This window comes from Pan troglodytes, chromosome 8 (assembly GCF_028858775.2).
Source record: "Pan troglodytes isolate AG18354 chromosome 8, NHGRI_mPanTro3-v2.0_pri, whole genome shotgun sequence".
NCBI lineage: Eukaryota > Metazoa > Chordata > Mammalia > Primates > Hominidae > Pan > Pan troglodytes.
Window position 1 is genome coordinate 140,230,322 of NC_072406.2, and position 14,726 is coordinate 140,245,047.

At 45.8% G+C, this 14,726-nt stretch overlaps 1 protein-coding gene across 14 annotated transcripts in view; it reads left to right on the forward strand.

Moving 5' to 3' along the window:
• The window catches only part of PTPRE (protein tyrosine phosphatase receptor type E), a 179,429-nt gene extending 166,401 nt beyond the window's left edge, over positions 1–13,028 (forward strand). For 6 of the 14 annotated variants that reach the window (XM_063782267.1, XM_054660000.2, XM_063782268.1 and 3 more), the window contains 6 exons: positions 363–497; positions 3,639–3,764; positions 4,653–4,819; positions 6,595–6,730; positions 9,935–10,043; positions 11,421–13,028. In XM_063782267.1, the coding sequence (XP_063638337.1) occupies positions 363–497; positions 3,639–3,764; positions 4,653–4,819; positions 6,595–6,730; positions 9,935–10,009 (639 nt within the window). In that variant the 3' untranslated portion in view covers positions 10,010–10,043; positions 11,421–13,028. Of the gene's footprint in view, positions 1–362; positions 498–3,638; positions 3,765–4,652; positions 4,820–6,594; positions 6,731–9,934; positions 11,145–11,420 lie in introns of those variants that run through there. The other 8 variants (XM_063782263.1, XM_063782266.1, XM_063782272.1 and 5 more) reach the window with 3 other exon arrangements.
• The last annotated feature ends 1,698 nt before the right edge of the window (positions 13,029–14,726 follow it).

The following is a 14,726-nucleotide window of genomic DNA, read 5'->3' on the forward strand; positions in this document are numbered from 1 at the left end:
TGAGAAAATTGTACCAGAATCCGGTGGGCTCCATGCTGATCTAGCTGAAACACACAGAAACATGTTAGAATCTAAGCCACCAGGTGCTGTTCAGGTGGCCACAGGCAACTACCAGTTCATAATACCCATTTGTTGATGACCTCAGGGGCTGACGGTGGCCGTTATGGTTTCAGATAAGCGAAATTCTTGGCCTGCTTGTCAGGTGTGTGCCTGAGTGCTCGTGCCAGCTGGGGTCTGGTGCAGACCGTGGAGGATGAAAGAGTTTTCCTCATTAGGCCTTAGGCTGTCCTAAACTTAGGGAGCAGGTAATGGAGCCAGGATGGAAGGAAGTCAGACTCTAACCTCTGCGCCTCCATTTGAAGGGCTACCGACAGAAGGACTATTTCATCGCCACCCAGGGGCCACTGGCACACACGGTTGAGGACTTCTGGAGGATGATCTGGGAATGGAAATCCCACACTATCGTGATGCTGACGGAGGTGCAGGAGAGAGAGCAGGTGAGGAGTGCCGCCCAGCCCGGTCCCTCCAGGGGCAGCCTGTGCACCTGAGGCACTGTCCCCGTTCATTACAAATGTCCCACCTGCCATCGCTGCAAACACATGGGCGAGACCAAGCCAGGACCACTAGGGAAGGAGAGAGATTGGAAATGAAAAAGGTTTCATTTCACCCTTTCCCTTTTTGGGAGTGAGGTTTAACCATAGCTACCCGCTGCCCTTTATCCTTAGCCTACATGTTATTTAACCTGCCCTGAAATTCTGCCATTTGGTATTGGCCAAGATCATAACCTGTTGAAGAAAAAGACATTTATTGACTTTTTTCAAGACCTGAAGACAACAGTAAACCCAAGGTTTACCAACAATGTACATCTATCTGGGTTCTCCCCCAAGACATAACTACTGCTGTGTATTTGTGTTTTTATTTCTTTGCTCTAAAAAGGAACAGCTTTATTGTGATATAATTCACCTATAATTCATGCAATTCATCTTTTTAAAGGGTACAATTCAGTGAATTGTTGTATATTCACAAAGTTGTGCAACCATCACCACTATCTAATTTGTGATCATTTTCATCAACCCAAAAGGAAACCTCGTACCGTTAACAGTCACTCCCCATTCCTTCCTTCCCCTAACCCCTGGCAACCACTAATCTGCTTCCTGACTATGGGTTTGTCTATTCTGGACATTATTATAAATGGAATCATACAGTATGTGGTCTTCTGTGATTGGGTTCTTTCACTTAGCATCATGCTTTCAAGGTTCATCTATGTTGTAGCATGAATCAGTAAATCATTATTTTTTACTGGCAAATAGTATTCGCTTGTGTGGATATACTACATTCTGCATATCCATTCATCAGTTGATGGACATTTAGGTTGCTTCCACTTTGGAGCTATTATAAATAATGCTGCTTGGCTGGGTGCGGTTGCTCACACCTGTAATCCCAGCCCTTTGGGAGTCCAAGGTGGGCAGATCACCTGAGGTCAGGAGTTCACGGCCAGCCTGGCCAACATGGCGAAACCCCGTCTCTACTAAAAATACAAAAATTAGCTGGGCATGGTGGCAGGAACCTGCAATCCCAGCTACTTGGGAGGCTGAGGCAGGGAGAATCGCTTGAACCTGGGAGGCAGAGGTTGCATTGAGCTGAGATCGCGCCATTGCACTCCAGCCTGGGGGACAGAACAAGACTCCGTCTCAAAAAAAAAAAAAAAAAAAAAAAAGTTTCTTGAACATTCAGGTAGTAGTTTTTGTATGGACATGCTTTTTCACTTCCCTTGGGTATACGCCTAGGAGTGTATATACTAGGAGCGGAATTGCTAGGTCACGTCATAACTCTATGTCATAAACTTACTGTTTAACATTTTTGAGGACCTGCCAGACTGTTTTCCTCAGTAGCTGCCCCATTTTACATTCCCACCAGCAATATATAAGGTTCTAATTTCTCCACATCCTCACCAACATTGTCGTTGTCTTTTTAATTAAAGCCAACCTAGTGGATATGTTCTTTGCTTTTTTAAAAAGTCTTTTAAAATCACATCTGTTTATGCCTACAGAGACTGTTGTTTAGTTTTACTTGTGTTTGAACTTTATAGAAAGAGCATCATTACAGCATGTTGTCTTCTGAGACTTGCTTCTTCCACTCGAAATTGTGCTTTTGATATTCTATGTTGATGCTTATGCTGTGGTTCATTCGTCATCATTATTTCATTATATTCCACTGCACAAACTATATCCTGCATTAGCTCAGGTATTCTTTCTCCTGTCATGGGCACTTGAGTTGGTTTCATTTCGTTGTTTTACAAACAGTGCTACCTGTACATTCTTTTTTTAAAACTTTAAGTTCTGGAGACAAGTGCAGAATGTATAGTTTTGTTACATAGGTATACATGTGCATGGTAGTTTGCTGCACCTGTCAACCCATCATCTAGGTTTTAAGCCCTGTATGCATTAGCTATTTGTCCTAATGCTCTCCCTCCCCTCACCCTCCACCCTCCAACTGGCCCCAGTGTGTGTTGTTCCCCTCCCTGTGTCCGTGTGTTCTCCCTACCTGTATATTCTTGTACATGTTTTATGTTGCACTAGGACTAAGATGTATCAAAGAGCCAAAATGCTTCATTGAAGAGTATGTGAAAGTTTGAATTTGCAAGATAATTCCTAATTGCTTTCCAAAGTGGACATCAACAATGTATAAGAGATATCATTCATCTACATACCTAGTATGGTATTCTTAAGGTGTCCTAATTATTGTTAATTGAAAATTAACAAAATATCATTCATTGTGTAATTATTGTGTAAATACTATCTTTTTGTGGCTCTGATTTGCATCATTCTGATTCCAAGGTCAACCCCATCACTTCATATATTTGTGGATGACATATTTCCTCTTGTGTCAAATGCCTGTTCCTGCCTTTCACTGATTTTTCTATTGTTTGTCCTTTCTTATTGATTTATAGGAGCTCTTTACGTAATCTTGATACTAATTCTTTATTGGTTTTATGTATTGCAAACATCTTATTGCAATCTGTGGCCTGTCTTTTCACTCTTTTAATGATGTTTGTTGATGAAGAGAAGTGAACGTTACTGTAATCCAATGTTTCAAATTGTTGCATCGTGATTGGTTAGCTGTTTGGGCTGTTGTCTAGTAATCCTTGTGTACCTCAAAGTGAAAAGATATTTCTTCTTCCAAGAGTTTCACAGTTTTGTTTTTTACCTTAAACCTTAATCCATCTGGGTGTATTTTTATTAAGGTTCAAGGCCACGACATGTGGAAGTGCAGGGTGTACACTGCCCAGTTCTAGGAAGAACTGGGGGCACTCACATCAACCCTGGTAGGGAATGAGTCAGGGATCCAATTTCATTTTCCCCAGGTAGAAAACCAATTTTTCCAGCCCCACATATTGAAGAATCTCTCCTGTATGCCATATGTTAAGGTTTCATATATATATGTGTCTGTTTCTAGACTCTGTTCTGTTCCCTGGGTCAACAAGCATTAATAGGCATTTATATTCATATTCCTATGTTATTTTTTTTGGTCAGATGAAATACATTAACTGGTTTGAGAACAATTCTGCGTTATAAACTCAAAATCTCCAGCAGCAAATTATTTATTACCAGACTTAAATTTTTATTTTATCCCCTAAGGATAAATGCTACCAGTATTGGCCAACTGAGGGCTCAGTTACTCATGGAGAAATAACGATTGAGATAAAGAATGATACCCTTTCAGAAGCCATCAGTATACGAGACTTTCTGGTCACTCTCAATCAGGTATTGTTGAAGTAGCTCTTTAAACGCTTGTGAATTTAGTGAACCACGCCCTCCCTCTGGGTTCTGCTTGTCATTGAACCAGAATGTGGCCCTGCACCTGTCCTGTTCCTTCACCTAGTCCCATTGGCTATGAATGGCCAATGGGTTTCAGAGACAGTGGCAGGCCTCCTGTACAATTCCCATCTCCCTGGCCGCCTACCTCCCATTTATCTCTCGGGAGAATTATATTCGCCATTAGCTGGGGGAGGAAGAACAAAGGGGACTAATGAAGCCACAGGGGCCTCTCTGGGGCCCTCCTCCAGGTGCCTTCTCAGAGCCCCCCAACTGTCCCCATTTCCACTGGGTCCTTGGTTCTGCTCATCCTCTCTCCTTGGCAAAGAATGAGAACTCGGGGTCAGCCATAGGTAGGATGACTCACTTGCACAGAGGACTTGATGCTGAGCTCCAAACAGTCAGTATCACGTAATGCACCTGCCACTGTCTCCTCCATGCCAGCCACAGAGCCACCCCGGCCACCAGACTCAGATGCTGCTCATTTGAGCTCTGAAGGGAAATGCAGGGCCCTGGTTTCTTGAGAAAGTGATTCCCTTCTCTCCAGCAGAGCTGCCAAGGATCCCGTAGGGGTTGGGCGGTCCTCACAGGGATCCAGGGGATGTCCTCTGGACGGCTCGCTCCCCCTTGCAGAAGGAAGCACAGCCAGCCACCTGCCTCCTTCTTTAGGGCAAGCAGGTTTCAGCCTTCTCCTTCAGGCTGCCTCGGTGGGGATGTTGGCAGCACAGAAGGCTCAGGGAGGGCTCCCAGCCTTGGCCAATCCCTGAGAGGGCAGATGGGGCTGGGGCCTGTTCCCCGGCAGGCAGGCGACGCTGAGACCCCCTCTCCTCCCTGCAGCCCCAGGCCCGCCAGGAGGAGCAGGTCCGAGTAGTGCGCCAGTTTCACTTCCACGGCTGGCCTGAGATCGGGATTCCCGCCGAGGGCAAAGGCATGATTGACCTCATCGCAGCCGTGCAGAAGCAGCAGCAGCAGACAGGCAACCACCCCATCACCGTGCACTGCAGGTGAGCCCCCAGCCCGAAGCCCTCCAGGTGGGGTGGACACAGGCTGCACGCCCCCAGTACCCGCAGCTGTGGGCAGCAGAGACTGGTCGCTGCCCCTGGCCATGGTATTCCCTAGAGTCTCCTCTCTACCTCTCCTTACACACATGCACACACGACTTCACTTAAGTACATACATGTCATCGTATCATACATAAGATGCATATGTGTCATCTTAACATACATGCAGAATGCACTTCAGAGGGTGGAGTTGGGAAACCACTCAAACACACATTTCCATGTGCTTTTGAAGTCATCAAAAAATTGCCAGGCAGGGCTCGGAGGAACACACTCCTGGACTTCAAGTTCCTGGGTGGGTTTTGAGAGACTGCCTGACTGGGCTGCTGTGCCTACACCCGCCCTCTCCCATGGGCTGGGATTCCTGGCCATATGAGGAGTCCCAACTGGGATTGTAGCCATGCTGGTCCTGCAGCCTCAGCCTGGCTCCCAAGTCAGGCCCAAAGGCAGAGGGACACCCTGGGCACGTGGGACATGCTTAGTCCGCAGGTGAAGGCGTGAAACACAGCACGCCCAGGGGCAGATACGCAAATCTGGTCAAGCCCACCGGCCACCCACTTGCCTGCCTTCTGTGCCTCTGTAGTTCTGATCCTGCTGCACACTTCTGCTGGCAGGGACCTCGACACCCGGCAAGGTTCTTCCAAGCAGGAGCTTGGGGTGTTTCTATCCTTGGGTGGTGCTAATGTGCTCCTGAAACTGCAGTTCTATGGCTTGTCTCACACTGGTGGCGCCCACTCTCTGTGACTGCCTTTCACCCCCACCCACTGTCCCACCCCTTATAGCTGGCAGAGCTCTCTCCCTGCCTGGACCCCGCCGGGGTGCACTCCTGGCCTGGCCAGTAGGTGGAGCACACACCTCGGTTTTTGGTTTTCCTGGTGCCTTCCAAGAAATCATTTAGGATAAACTTGAAATGAGTTCCATAGGGCACTGGAGATGCAGAGGTGAACAAGATCCCACCTGTGAGAACGCAGATGCGGGGCCGATCATTGCGGCAGGACAGGAGCCTTGGAATAAGCCCACATGTGAGATTATGGAGCACAGAGGGCAGCCAGGCATCTCCAGAAGGCCTGCTGGAAGAGGCCGGTCCACCCCACCTCCTCCAGCCCAGTACACCTGGGCTCTCCTACGAGGGCCTGGGCTCTGCTCTTGTGGGGTTTATCAGCAAATGACCATGGTAAATGGAGATGACTCAAATCGGCCTTGCTGGGAAGTGTCAGTTGACTGTTCCTGGTTGTGAATGTCCTGAAACTGCCCCTCCCTTTCAGCATCACCTGTTTCAGAAGACACCCCTGGCACAGTAAGGAGAGGGTATGCCAAGATTACCTCCTTCCTAGACCTGAACTGGGAGGGTTTGCATTTCTGACAAGTTCCCAGGTGCCAACTGTGCTGCTGGTCCAGGGACCACACTTTGAGAACCATTGCCCTACACAAGAAAGAGGGGAAATGGTGACACTTGCTTAAAAACTTGTCACTGGTCCTGTCTCACTTTATAAAATATCGGTCTACTGTAATTAGGGAGGTGTTTTAGGAATTTTACATTTGCTAAATCTTGCTCAGAAGTTACGCTACATACAAATGATCAAAAAAAAATTCAGTCAAACTAAGATCATTTTCAGCGATTGTTGCCTCAGTGCTGATATGCAGGGGTTGGCTGTCAGCTCTCCATTTCTCATCCCCAAGTGCAAGTCGGATGATCTGCATTAAGCGCTTTTTCTCTGCAGTGCCGGAGCTGGGCGAACAGGTACATTCATAGCCCTCAGCAACATTTTGGAGCGAGTAAAAGCCGAGGGACTTTTAGATGTATTTCAAGCTGTGAAGAGTTTACGACTTCAGAGACCACATATGGTGCAAACCCTGGTAAGAATCTGAATAAGGATGTCACCAGAAGAGTGGAGAATTATTTCATGTTGTATTTGATGTATGTTTCATTAAAGGACCTTAAGTATATGGGGAAGGTGGGAAGGTAAAATTCCCAAGGAAAAGAGCCAGCTGCAATGTTTCACAGTAAACCTCTGCAGAGCCCTCCTTCCTTGGGTCTCTGACGTGGGTGTCTTCTGGGCAAGACCCGGGAGGAGGGGCCTGTCCGCCAGTTTCAATGTCTGAGACCACTCGGAGAGACGCACTGAGGATAGGAGCTTTTGTGTCAAAGTGAACTATTCTACGAGAGTCCTGTGTGCACTAAAAAACATAGTCTTATCAAGTTCACAAGCAGCACTGAAATTTAAAATCCTGGTCCTCCTCATTTCAATGTTATACTCGTCCATGTGGCTTGTTTTCCCCGGCGGGGTCTCAGCCTCAAGATACCGTCCACGGGCTGCAGGAATCCCTAATGTATTAGTACTTTTAGTACTTTTCCCTGTACATTCTTTCCTTTCAAGGACTCCTGCTTTCTGGTTTTCAGAAGCGATTCCTCCTCACCAAATACTATGGCTCGTGCTGCTAACCCAGCGAGTACAATTTTAAAGCCTGTTACAATGCATCCTTTTTACCAAAGCTTCCCACTTCGCACCTGTCCTCCCTGCCTGCTCACTCTCCACGCTGACAATCCTGGCTCACGCAGCGCCCTGTGCATAGAGAGGCAGGAAGGAGGCCCTTCCACGTCCCCCTCACAGCAAGGCACAGCAGGAGCGAGGACACCTGAGCTGAGGGCGGGTCTGTCCATCCACACCCAACGACCTGCAGCAAAGACCATCTCTCTAAGCAGCAGCAGCATATAGAGCTCCCCTAGTCTTTTTAGGGACTCACAGCTCTCATTAATCTGCCTGGTCTGGCCAATATATTCTATCTTCGAGAGCATCTGTCATCCAGGTGTCCTCCCGTCTCAGCTGTGCTCTTCCTGACCGCAGCTTGCCCCTCCATGCTCCCTGACTGGGAAGCTGCCCTCAGATGTTGTGCGGCTGTCATCTGTGCTCTCTTGCCTGGTAACAGCTTGACAGAGCACTTTGTAGCCTGACTTTTAGAGTAAAGGGTCTAGTCCAATGCCTGGCCCGTGGCGAGGGCTCCAGAGCAAGTGGTGAATCAGCAAACGAATGAGGGAGAAGTGAGTCACTAAATAACCATCAGGCATTGGGCGCAGTGCAACAAGTCACTAAATAACCATCAGGCATTGGGCGCAGTGCAACCAGGTGCCTTACAGATGTCTTTCTCATTTCATCTTCACCATCTGCTTGCCCTTGTGCCTGCTTCTGTTCACAAGGAGTATTCTGCAGGTGCCTCCAGTTAGGACGGTTGAGGGGCCTGCCTGAGATCTTCAGGCATTAAGTGTCAGAATGAGATTCAAACTCTATCTGATTCCAGAAGGGAAGGGCTTAACTAGTACTGTATGCTGCCAGATCTAACATTTGGCAGGGAGATTTTGGCAAAAAAAAAACACAGGCACAAAAATATTATTGAGTAAAGAGATGATTGCTGACATGCAGGTTGATTTAGCCCTGCAGGTGAGCACAGTGGCCCAAGAACCAGTTTCCAATTGCTGAGCACTCAGGGAAGACTTGCTTCCAGCATCCTAGGTAGCCTTTGGTTGGAACTGACATTTCAAAGGCCACAAGTACATCTGTTCTCCTGGAGTCTGTGGCTTGACCAGAAATGTCTGTCTGTGACCTGAGGTGTGGCTTGTATCATCCCAGCACACTCCAAAGTACACTTCATCCATCACTGGCCCCAATCACTTGTACTCGAGACTACGTGGGATGGTCAGCAGTTAGCTGCTGTGTTAGCTATGAAAACAGAGTAATTAGTGATCGTCTCCATTTCCATCCCAGACTGAGCCAGCTTTGATATTCAGTCAATGTTGCTTTAAGTTGGAAAAGTCGATGTTGCTTTAAGCTGTTTGCCTCTTTAAAGAGAGCCTGTATATTTATTGAGAATTCCTTCTAAGAATTCAATTCCCTTTCCTTCTGAAGGCTGGGTGATCAGCTGTGTGTCTTAGTAGCCAGAAGGGAGGACCCTACAATGTGGTCTTGGCTCTTCCAACAACTTCATGCAAATTCAGGAGCAAAGTTTCAGGCTCACCTTTTCCTTCTCTGGAAAACTCAGCTCCTTCCCATCCTGGCCAGACCGGGACTCAGGAAGGGCTAAGCTAGCTGTTTGGCATCTTTCCACCCAAAAGCATTTAGATATTTGTTCACTGTGTGCTGAGAAGAGCCCAAGTCCAATGTGTTGGAAAGAAGCAGGGAGGTGCTGAGGACAGCTCTTGGCCTCTCTGGCTTTCCAAGCCCCTGTCCCAGCCCCAAACTCACATATCCCACCCAGGGGTCTGGGAGGACCAGCCTATATATAAAACAATGTCCCTTTTGTACAGTAAATGTAGGCTTTAAAATAATCTAGATGTGCATTTTATTTAACTTTTATAGATTGCTTTATGAAATTTATCTGGCAATGTTAGTACTCTGATTTTTTTTCTCTTTCTCTCTCTTTTTTTTTCTCTTTCTCTCTCTTTTTTTTTTTATTTTATTTGAGACAGGGTCTCACTCTGTCACCTAGGCTGGAGTGCAGTGGTGCAGTGGCACAATCTTGGCTCACTGCAATCTGCCTCCTGGGCTCAAGGAATCCCCCTTTCTCCGTTTCCCAAGTAGCTGGGACTATGGGTGTGCACCACTATGCCCAGCTAATTTTTGTATCTTTTTTGATAGAGATGGGGTTTCACCATGTTGCCCAGGCTGGTCTGGAACTCCTGGGCTCAAGTGATCCTCCTGCCTCAGCCTCTCAAAGTGCTCTTATTACAGACGTTGAGCCATTGCACCTGGCCTGGTTTTTTTTTTTTTTTTTAATTCAAAAATAGTTGTTTTCCAGTTTCAATGTGAAAGCCACAGACATTTTACTCAGCCCATTAAATACACTAAGTTGAAATGTTAATACACTAACTGACACATTCTACGTAGGAAAACAGCTTTATTTGGAATTCTGCATGTGCCTAAAAACTAAATTAGGATGTGCATAAAGGTGTATGGTATTTTAATGAATAGTCACACTTATTTATGTCTTGTTTTTGAGTATTTCTCCTGATTAATCAAATATATTTTTGGGAATATCATTTTAATGTGTCCTTGTTTGTCTTTTCAGGAACAGTATGAATTCTGCTACAAAGTGGTACAAGATTTTATTGATATATTTTCTGATTATGCTAATTTCAAATGAAGATTCCTGCCTTAAAATATTTTTTAATTTAATGGTCAGTATATTTTGTAAAAATCATGTTAATTTATTTCATAGTTGACATTAATATCTTCCCTAATTTCTTTGTATATATTTTGTTATGCCTTAAAGGCCACCTGCTATACAGTTGTTAAATCTTAAATATGCTTTTTAAAAATTGGAATAATGTATTAAGGTCAAATAATATCCCATAAAATATATATTTCTGCTAATATTAGTAAATATCTTAATTTTTCATTAGATTCATATCATTTAATTTCACATATTCAACACCTTTAAATGTTGTAATCTTAATATGCGGAGTGTGCCTCTGCAAGATACTAACACAAAGCTCATGTTAAGAAAACAGTTGAGGACTCAGAAGTCAGGTGAAAATGCACTTTCCTAACAGTGAATTCACAACCCTGAACAGCAGCATTTTTGGAAGGCAAACTGTTCGTGATGGTACAATGTAAATGGGGACTTCTGTAAAGTTCTCAGTTTCGGCCCATGTGGTTTATCTTTACATTTTAAAGATCAAAGAAGTCTTTACAACCTGAATCCAGGTCTAAAATACACTAGAGTAGCTGGTGACTATAAGTAATATTTTAAAATGCTGTGTCTACACCATCAAGACTGTGTCTACACTATCTTGGCTGGACGAGAAGAGATGTAAATGCTGGGTGGTCCCGTTGACCCACGGCCTTGGGTACAACAAAACCAGCCATCAGAGTTACACCCCAAAGCACCATTTGCTGTCCAGCTGCCTGTCATTTGGCCCAGACCACCCTCAGAAAAAAACCAGCTGCCTCTCCCATTCTTCCCTCCCGTTCTGCCACAGCGGCCTGGGCTGGTCCAGTGCTATGCCTGGAGGCTCAACACAAAACTTCCCATCCAAACATTCAGATGAACTGAGCGTCTTACACACGCAGTACAGAGGAGCACACATTGGGATAGAAACAGTAGAATAACCATGGGCAATTAAACTTTAACTTTTCTGAGCAGCATTTTGGTATTAAACATTTCTTGTAAAAAGCTGAGATAGTTTGTAAGAAAAGAATCCTTAAAATCTAGATTTATACCATTTTTTAAAGTCCCACCTTTCAATGTTTAATAAAACAAAAAGAGAAATCCTTAATCTGAAAGCTAAATTATTTTTGAATGGAAATACTACTGAGACCATTGGCACTGGATAACAGTAATGATCCCATTACCAGATAAGATTGACTGATGGGAAAAAAAAAAAAAAAAGAATGGGGTGTGAATGTACCAACATTGAATCTTATAGCAGTTATCTTTCTATGGCCATTAGGTACCTAGCAGATGTGCACAATATAAACGAATATCTGGCCTACCTTACTACTAAAAGTATTTAACACGTGCATTTTTGGTACTTTTTTTTGTTTTCTAAAAGCTACATAAAGGCCTTATTCGACATTTTCACTGATAACTGATCGCACCCTCGTGTTGCAGTGTTCGTCCCCTATTCACTAACAGTGTGTGCAAATGCAACCCCAGGACACATTATTGTTCTGACAGATGCTCACAGGGAATCAAGCTTCTCGCCCACTCCACGGCTCTGAGCCCCATCCAAGGGCAAGACTTGGTGCCCAGCTGGAAGGACGAAAGCACACTTTGCGACCGCCATCCTCACCAGCTGCATGCCTGGGCTGCACACCGCTGAACGTGCTCCTCCCTCCTTCTCCCGCTGAACGTGCTCCTCCCTCCTTCTCCCGCTGAACGTGCTCCTCCCTCCTTCTCCCGCTGAACGTGCTCCTCCCTCCTTCTCTGTACAATGATTCAGCATCTCGGTGGAAGAGGAAAATGGAGCTTTTTGAGGCTCGTCAGGTCCCTTTTGTTTTCACCATTAAAATTCCAAACCCAAAGCCTTTGTTTGACTGAAGGAGAAGAGAGGGAAGCAAGCTTCTGTTCAGCACCTGAACCCTAGAAAAAGAGCCAGTTTGCTACGACGAAGGTGACGTTTCTCTGGTCATTTATTTGAGAGTTCGAAGTCAAAGTCGAGGGGCACAGGCTTTGGTTCATGTCTAGGAGCCCTCTGTCAGAATCCTTGAAGCCCTTTAATGGTCTAACTGGCATCTCTTGTATCAAGAAGTACCTTTAAGGTAGACCTTTTCAGGGTGCCCTCAGGAAAGGGCCCTGCTCATGTTTTTTTCCTGTCCCCTTAGACCAACCCCAGGTGTCCGCTGCAGGGGTTCTGCCTGTTCCCAAACTTTTTCCATTCCAGGAACAAAGGAGAAGCCACTTTCCCCAGGACGCAGGACTCTCCCCTCCACTGTCTGGGGCAGCGTTCGCCCTTTAGCGGGGAGGTCATTACAGCTTCATGGCCTCTACCAAGGCCCCAGATCACACGATCTCCTGGGCCTTGGAGCACCTCACGCTGGGGGAATCAATCCCTGGGGGACTCAGAATCTTCTCCGTGCAACCTGGAAAGTTCATCTCGTTTCCTTCAGTCAAAGAAAGTCCATTGTACATAACAAAACAGCCCCCAAACAGCCCAGTGCCGACACCGTTGTTCCTTTCACATTTTCCTTTGTTGCATGCAGTTGGGTTCAAATGCCAAATAGTGATTAGAAGACGACCATTCTGATCTGTGTGTGATCTGGTCACTATGTGACTGCCTTTACGGTTTCTCTCCATGTGCTATATGAATGAAGAATGCATACCAGTGTTTTAAAAGGTATTTTTATGTGTTTTTAAACACTTTTTTAAATGAGCCTGACACCTGTGTTTCAGCATTTGGAGACATCCCCATGTTATTCTTTTAAGCGTATAATTACTGATATTTGTTTGTTTGTTTAACTAAGTTGTGTTTAATTTATGTGCAATCTTTATAATGTATGTATGTTATTACAGTTTCAACTATCATATTTTCTTTGATTACATTTATAATTTGATCTTGCTCTGATTATAATGCCAGTGAATGTTGCTGAACTCTTTGTATATGCAAATTGCAAGATTTAAACCATTCTGATGCGAGGATAAACCTTTACTTTGACTACCAGCCTGTGTTTTTGTCTTTAAATCTCTTAATTTCATTCCTCTGCAAAAAAAAAAAAAAAAAAAAAAATCGCCTGCTGTGAGATGGTGTTTGCTGTTGTGGGCCCTTTTGTTACCAGTTTCTCTCTGTGGGTCTGTGGGTCCCGATGTTCCATCCTAGACAAGCAGCATCCACTCTGCTCTGGATGTGGTCTTGGCCCTTCCCCTGGGGTAAGCAGACCTGGATACATGAAGGTGCAGGCACAGCTGGACACAGTGGGGAGGGGCAGAGGGATCCAAGGAAAAGGAGGTATGGAAGAGGCATAAAGGAAGTCACCAACTGGGCCTCCACCAGGGGCCAATGAACCCAAATAGCCCTGCCTGAGCCCAACGCCTCTGAAGGAGCTGAGGTCTGCAAAAGTACGCTTGCCAGACCAGCCTCAAAGGCAGCTCCTATCAACAGAAATACACAGATAGGATGCTGAGTGCTGAGGGACCTCAGGAGAGACAGGCAGGTAGCCAGTGGCACCGATTAGTGTGTCTGAGCAAGCCACTCAGAGGAGCATTACTGAGACCACACTGGGAACTCTACTCTGCAGAGATGTGCGAGGGGCCTCCCCACATCTTCTGCATGAAGGAGCAGGATGCTGCAGCACTGACCCACAGCTCTCGCCCACCAGGTGGAAAGTTTGTTCCAGGGCTGTCAGCTCCCTGGCACATGCATGTCCCACGTGTGGGCCTACTGTTGCCAAAATCAGAGGAACACCCAGGGACAGTGACGCACAACATCAAGGCATCTGCTGTGGTCACCAAGCTCCCAAGCTTGGCCTCTAACAGCTTGCATATTGGGCGTGGCAGCTGTGTGTCAGTCGGGAGCAATGTTCATCCCAGGGGGCCCTCAGGCCATCTGCTGGGTTGCTGGGAGGGCAGCTTCAGGGCCCAAGACAGCCATGCCCCAGCCAGGGCTCACATTGCCACTTCCACATTCAGTGCCCACAGCTGGTCTCCCACTTGGCCCAGGGTCTAACAGAGCCAACTGCCCCTCGTCTCAAAGGACGGGGCAATACCAGCAATATAGGGAGACATGTTTGTTACAAACATTCAAACCAAACAGAAACACACCAAGAGCATTTAGCCCTTTTCCTAATTCCTCTCCCCATCTCAATCCATTGGTAACTTTGGAGTACATCTCCAAACAGACAACACTCTGCAATTTAAATCTGTATAGTTACAGAAACATATACATTGTTTGCTTTTATGAACAACAGTCAAACTCCTGGTATATCATCAAATCCAGGACTACCATTGTCAAAATCACTTTATGCTCTGCTAAGAAAGCAAAAATACTGCCATTTATTCCTGTAAGATCCCACCAAGTTTGTGATAATCCTGATGTTAGGGAGGTTAATATGTGAAAGTACTGTGTCTTAGAAGTGACTAAATCTGCCACATATGGGCAGTTTTGCAGATGGCCCTCTTTGGTCAACATTCTGCCTGGACATGTCAGCACGTACACAGCTTCCTACTTCTGTTTAATGGCTGCTTGGCATTCCACAGTATAAATATAACAAAGTCTGGAGAGTCACCTCCACCTCCCCCGTGACAGACATTAACTTCTTTCCACGTGCTGCAATTCTATAATTCAACTGTATAATGAATACTCCTGCATGTGTGTATGTTTGCTAACGTGCAAACTAGTTCTATGGGAGAATTCCCTAGAAGT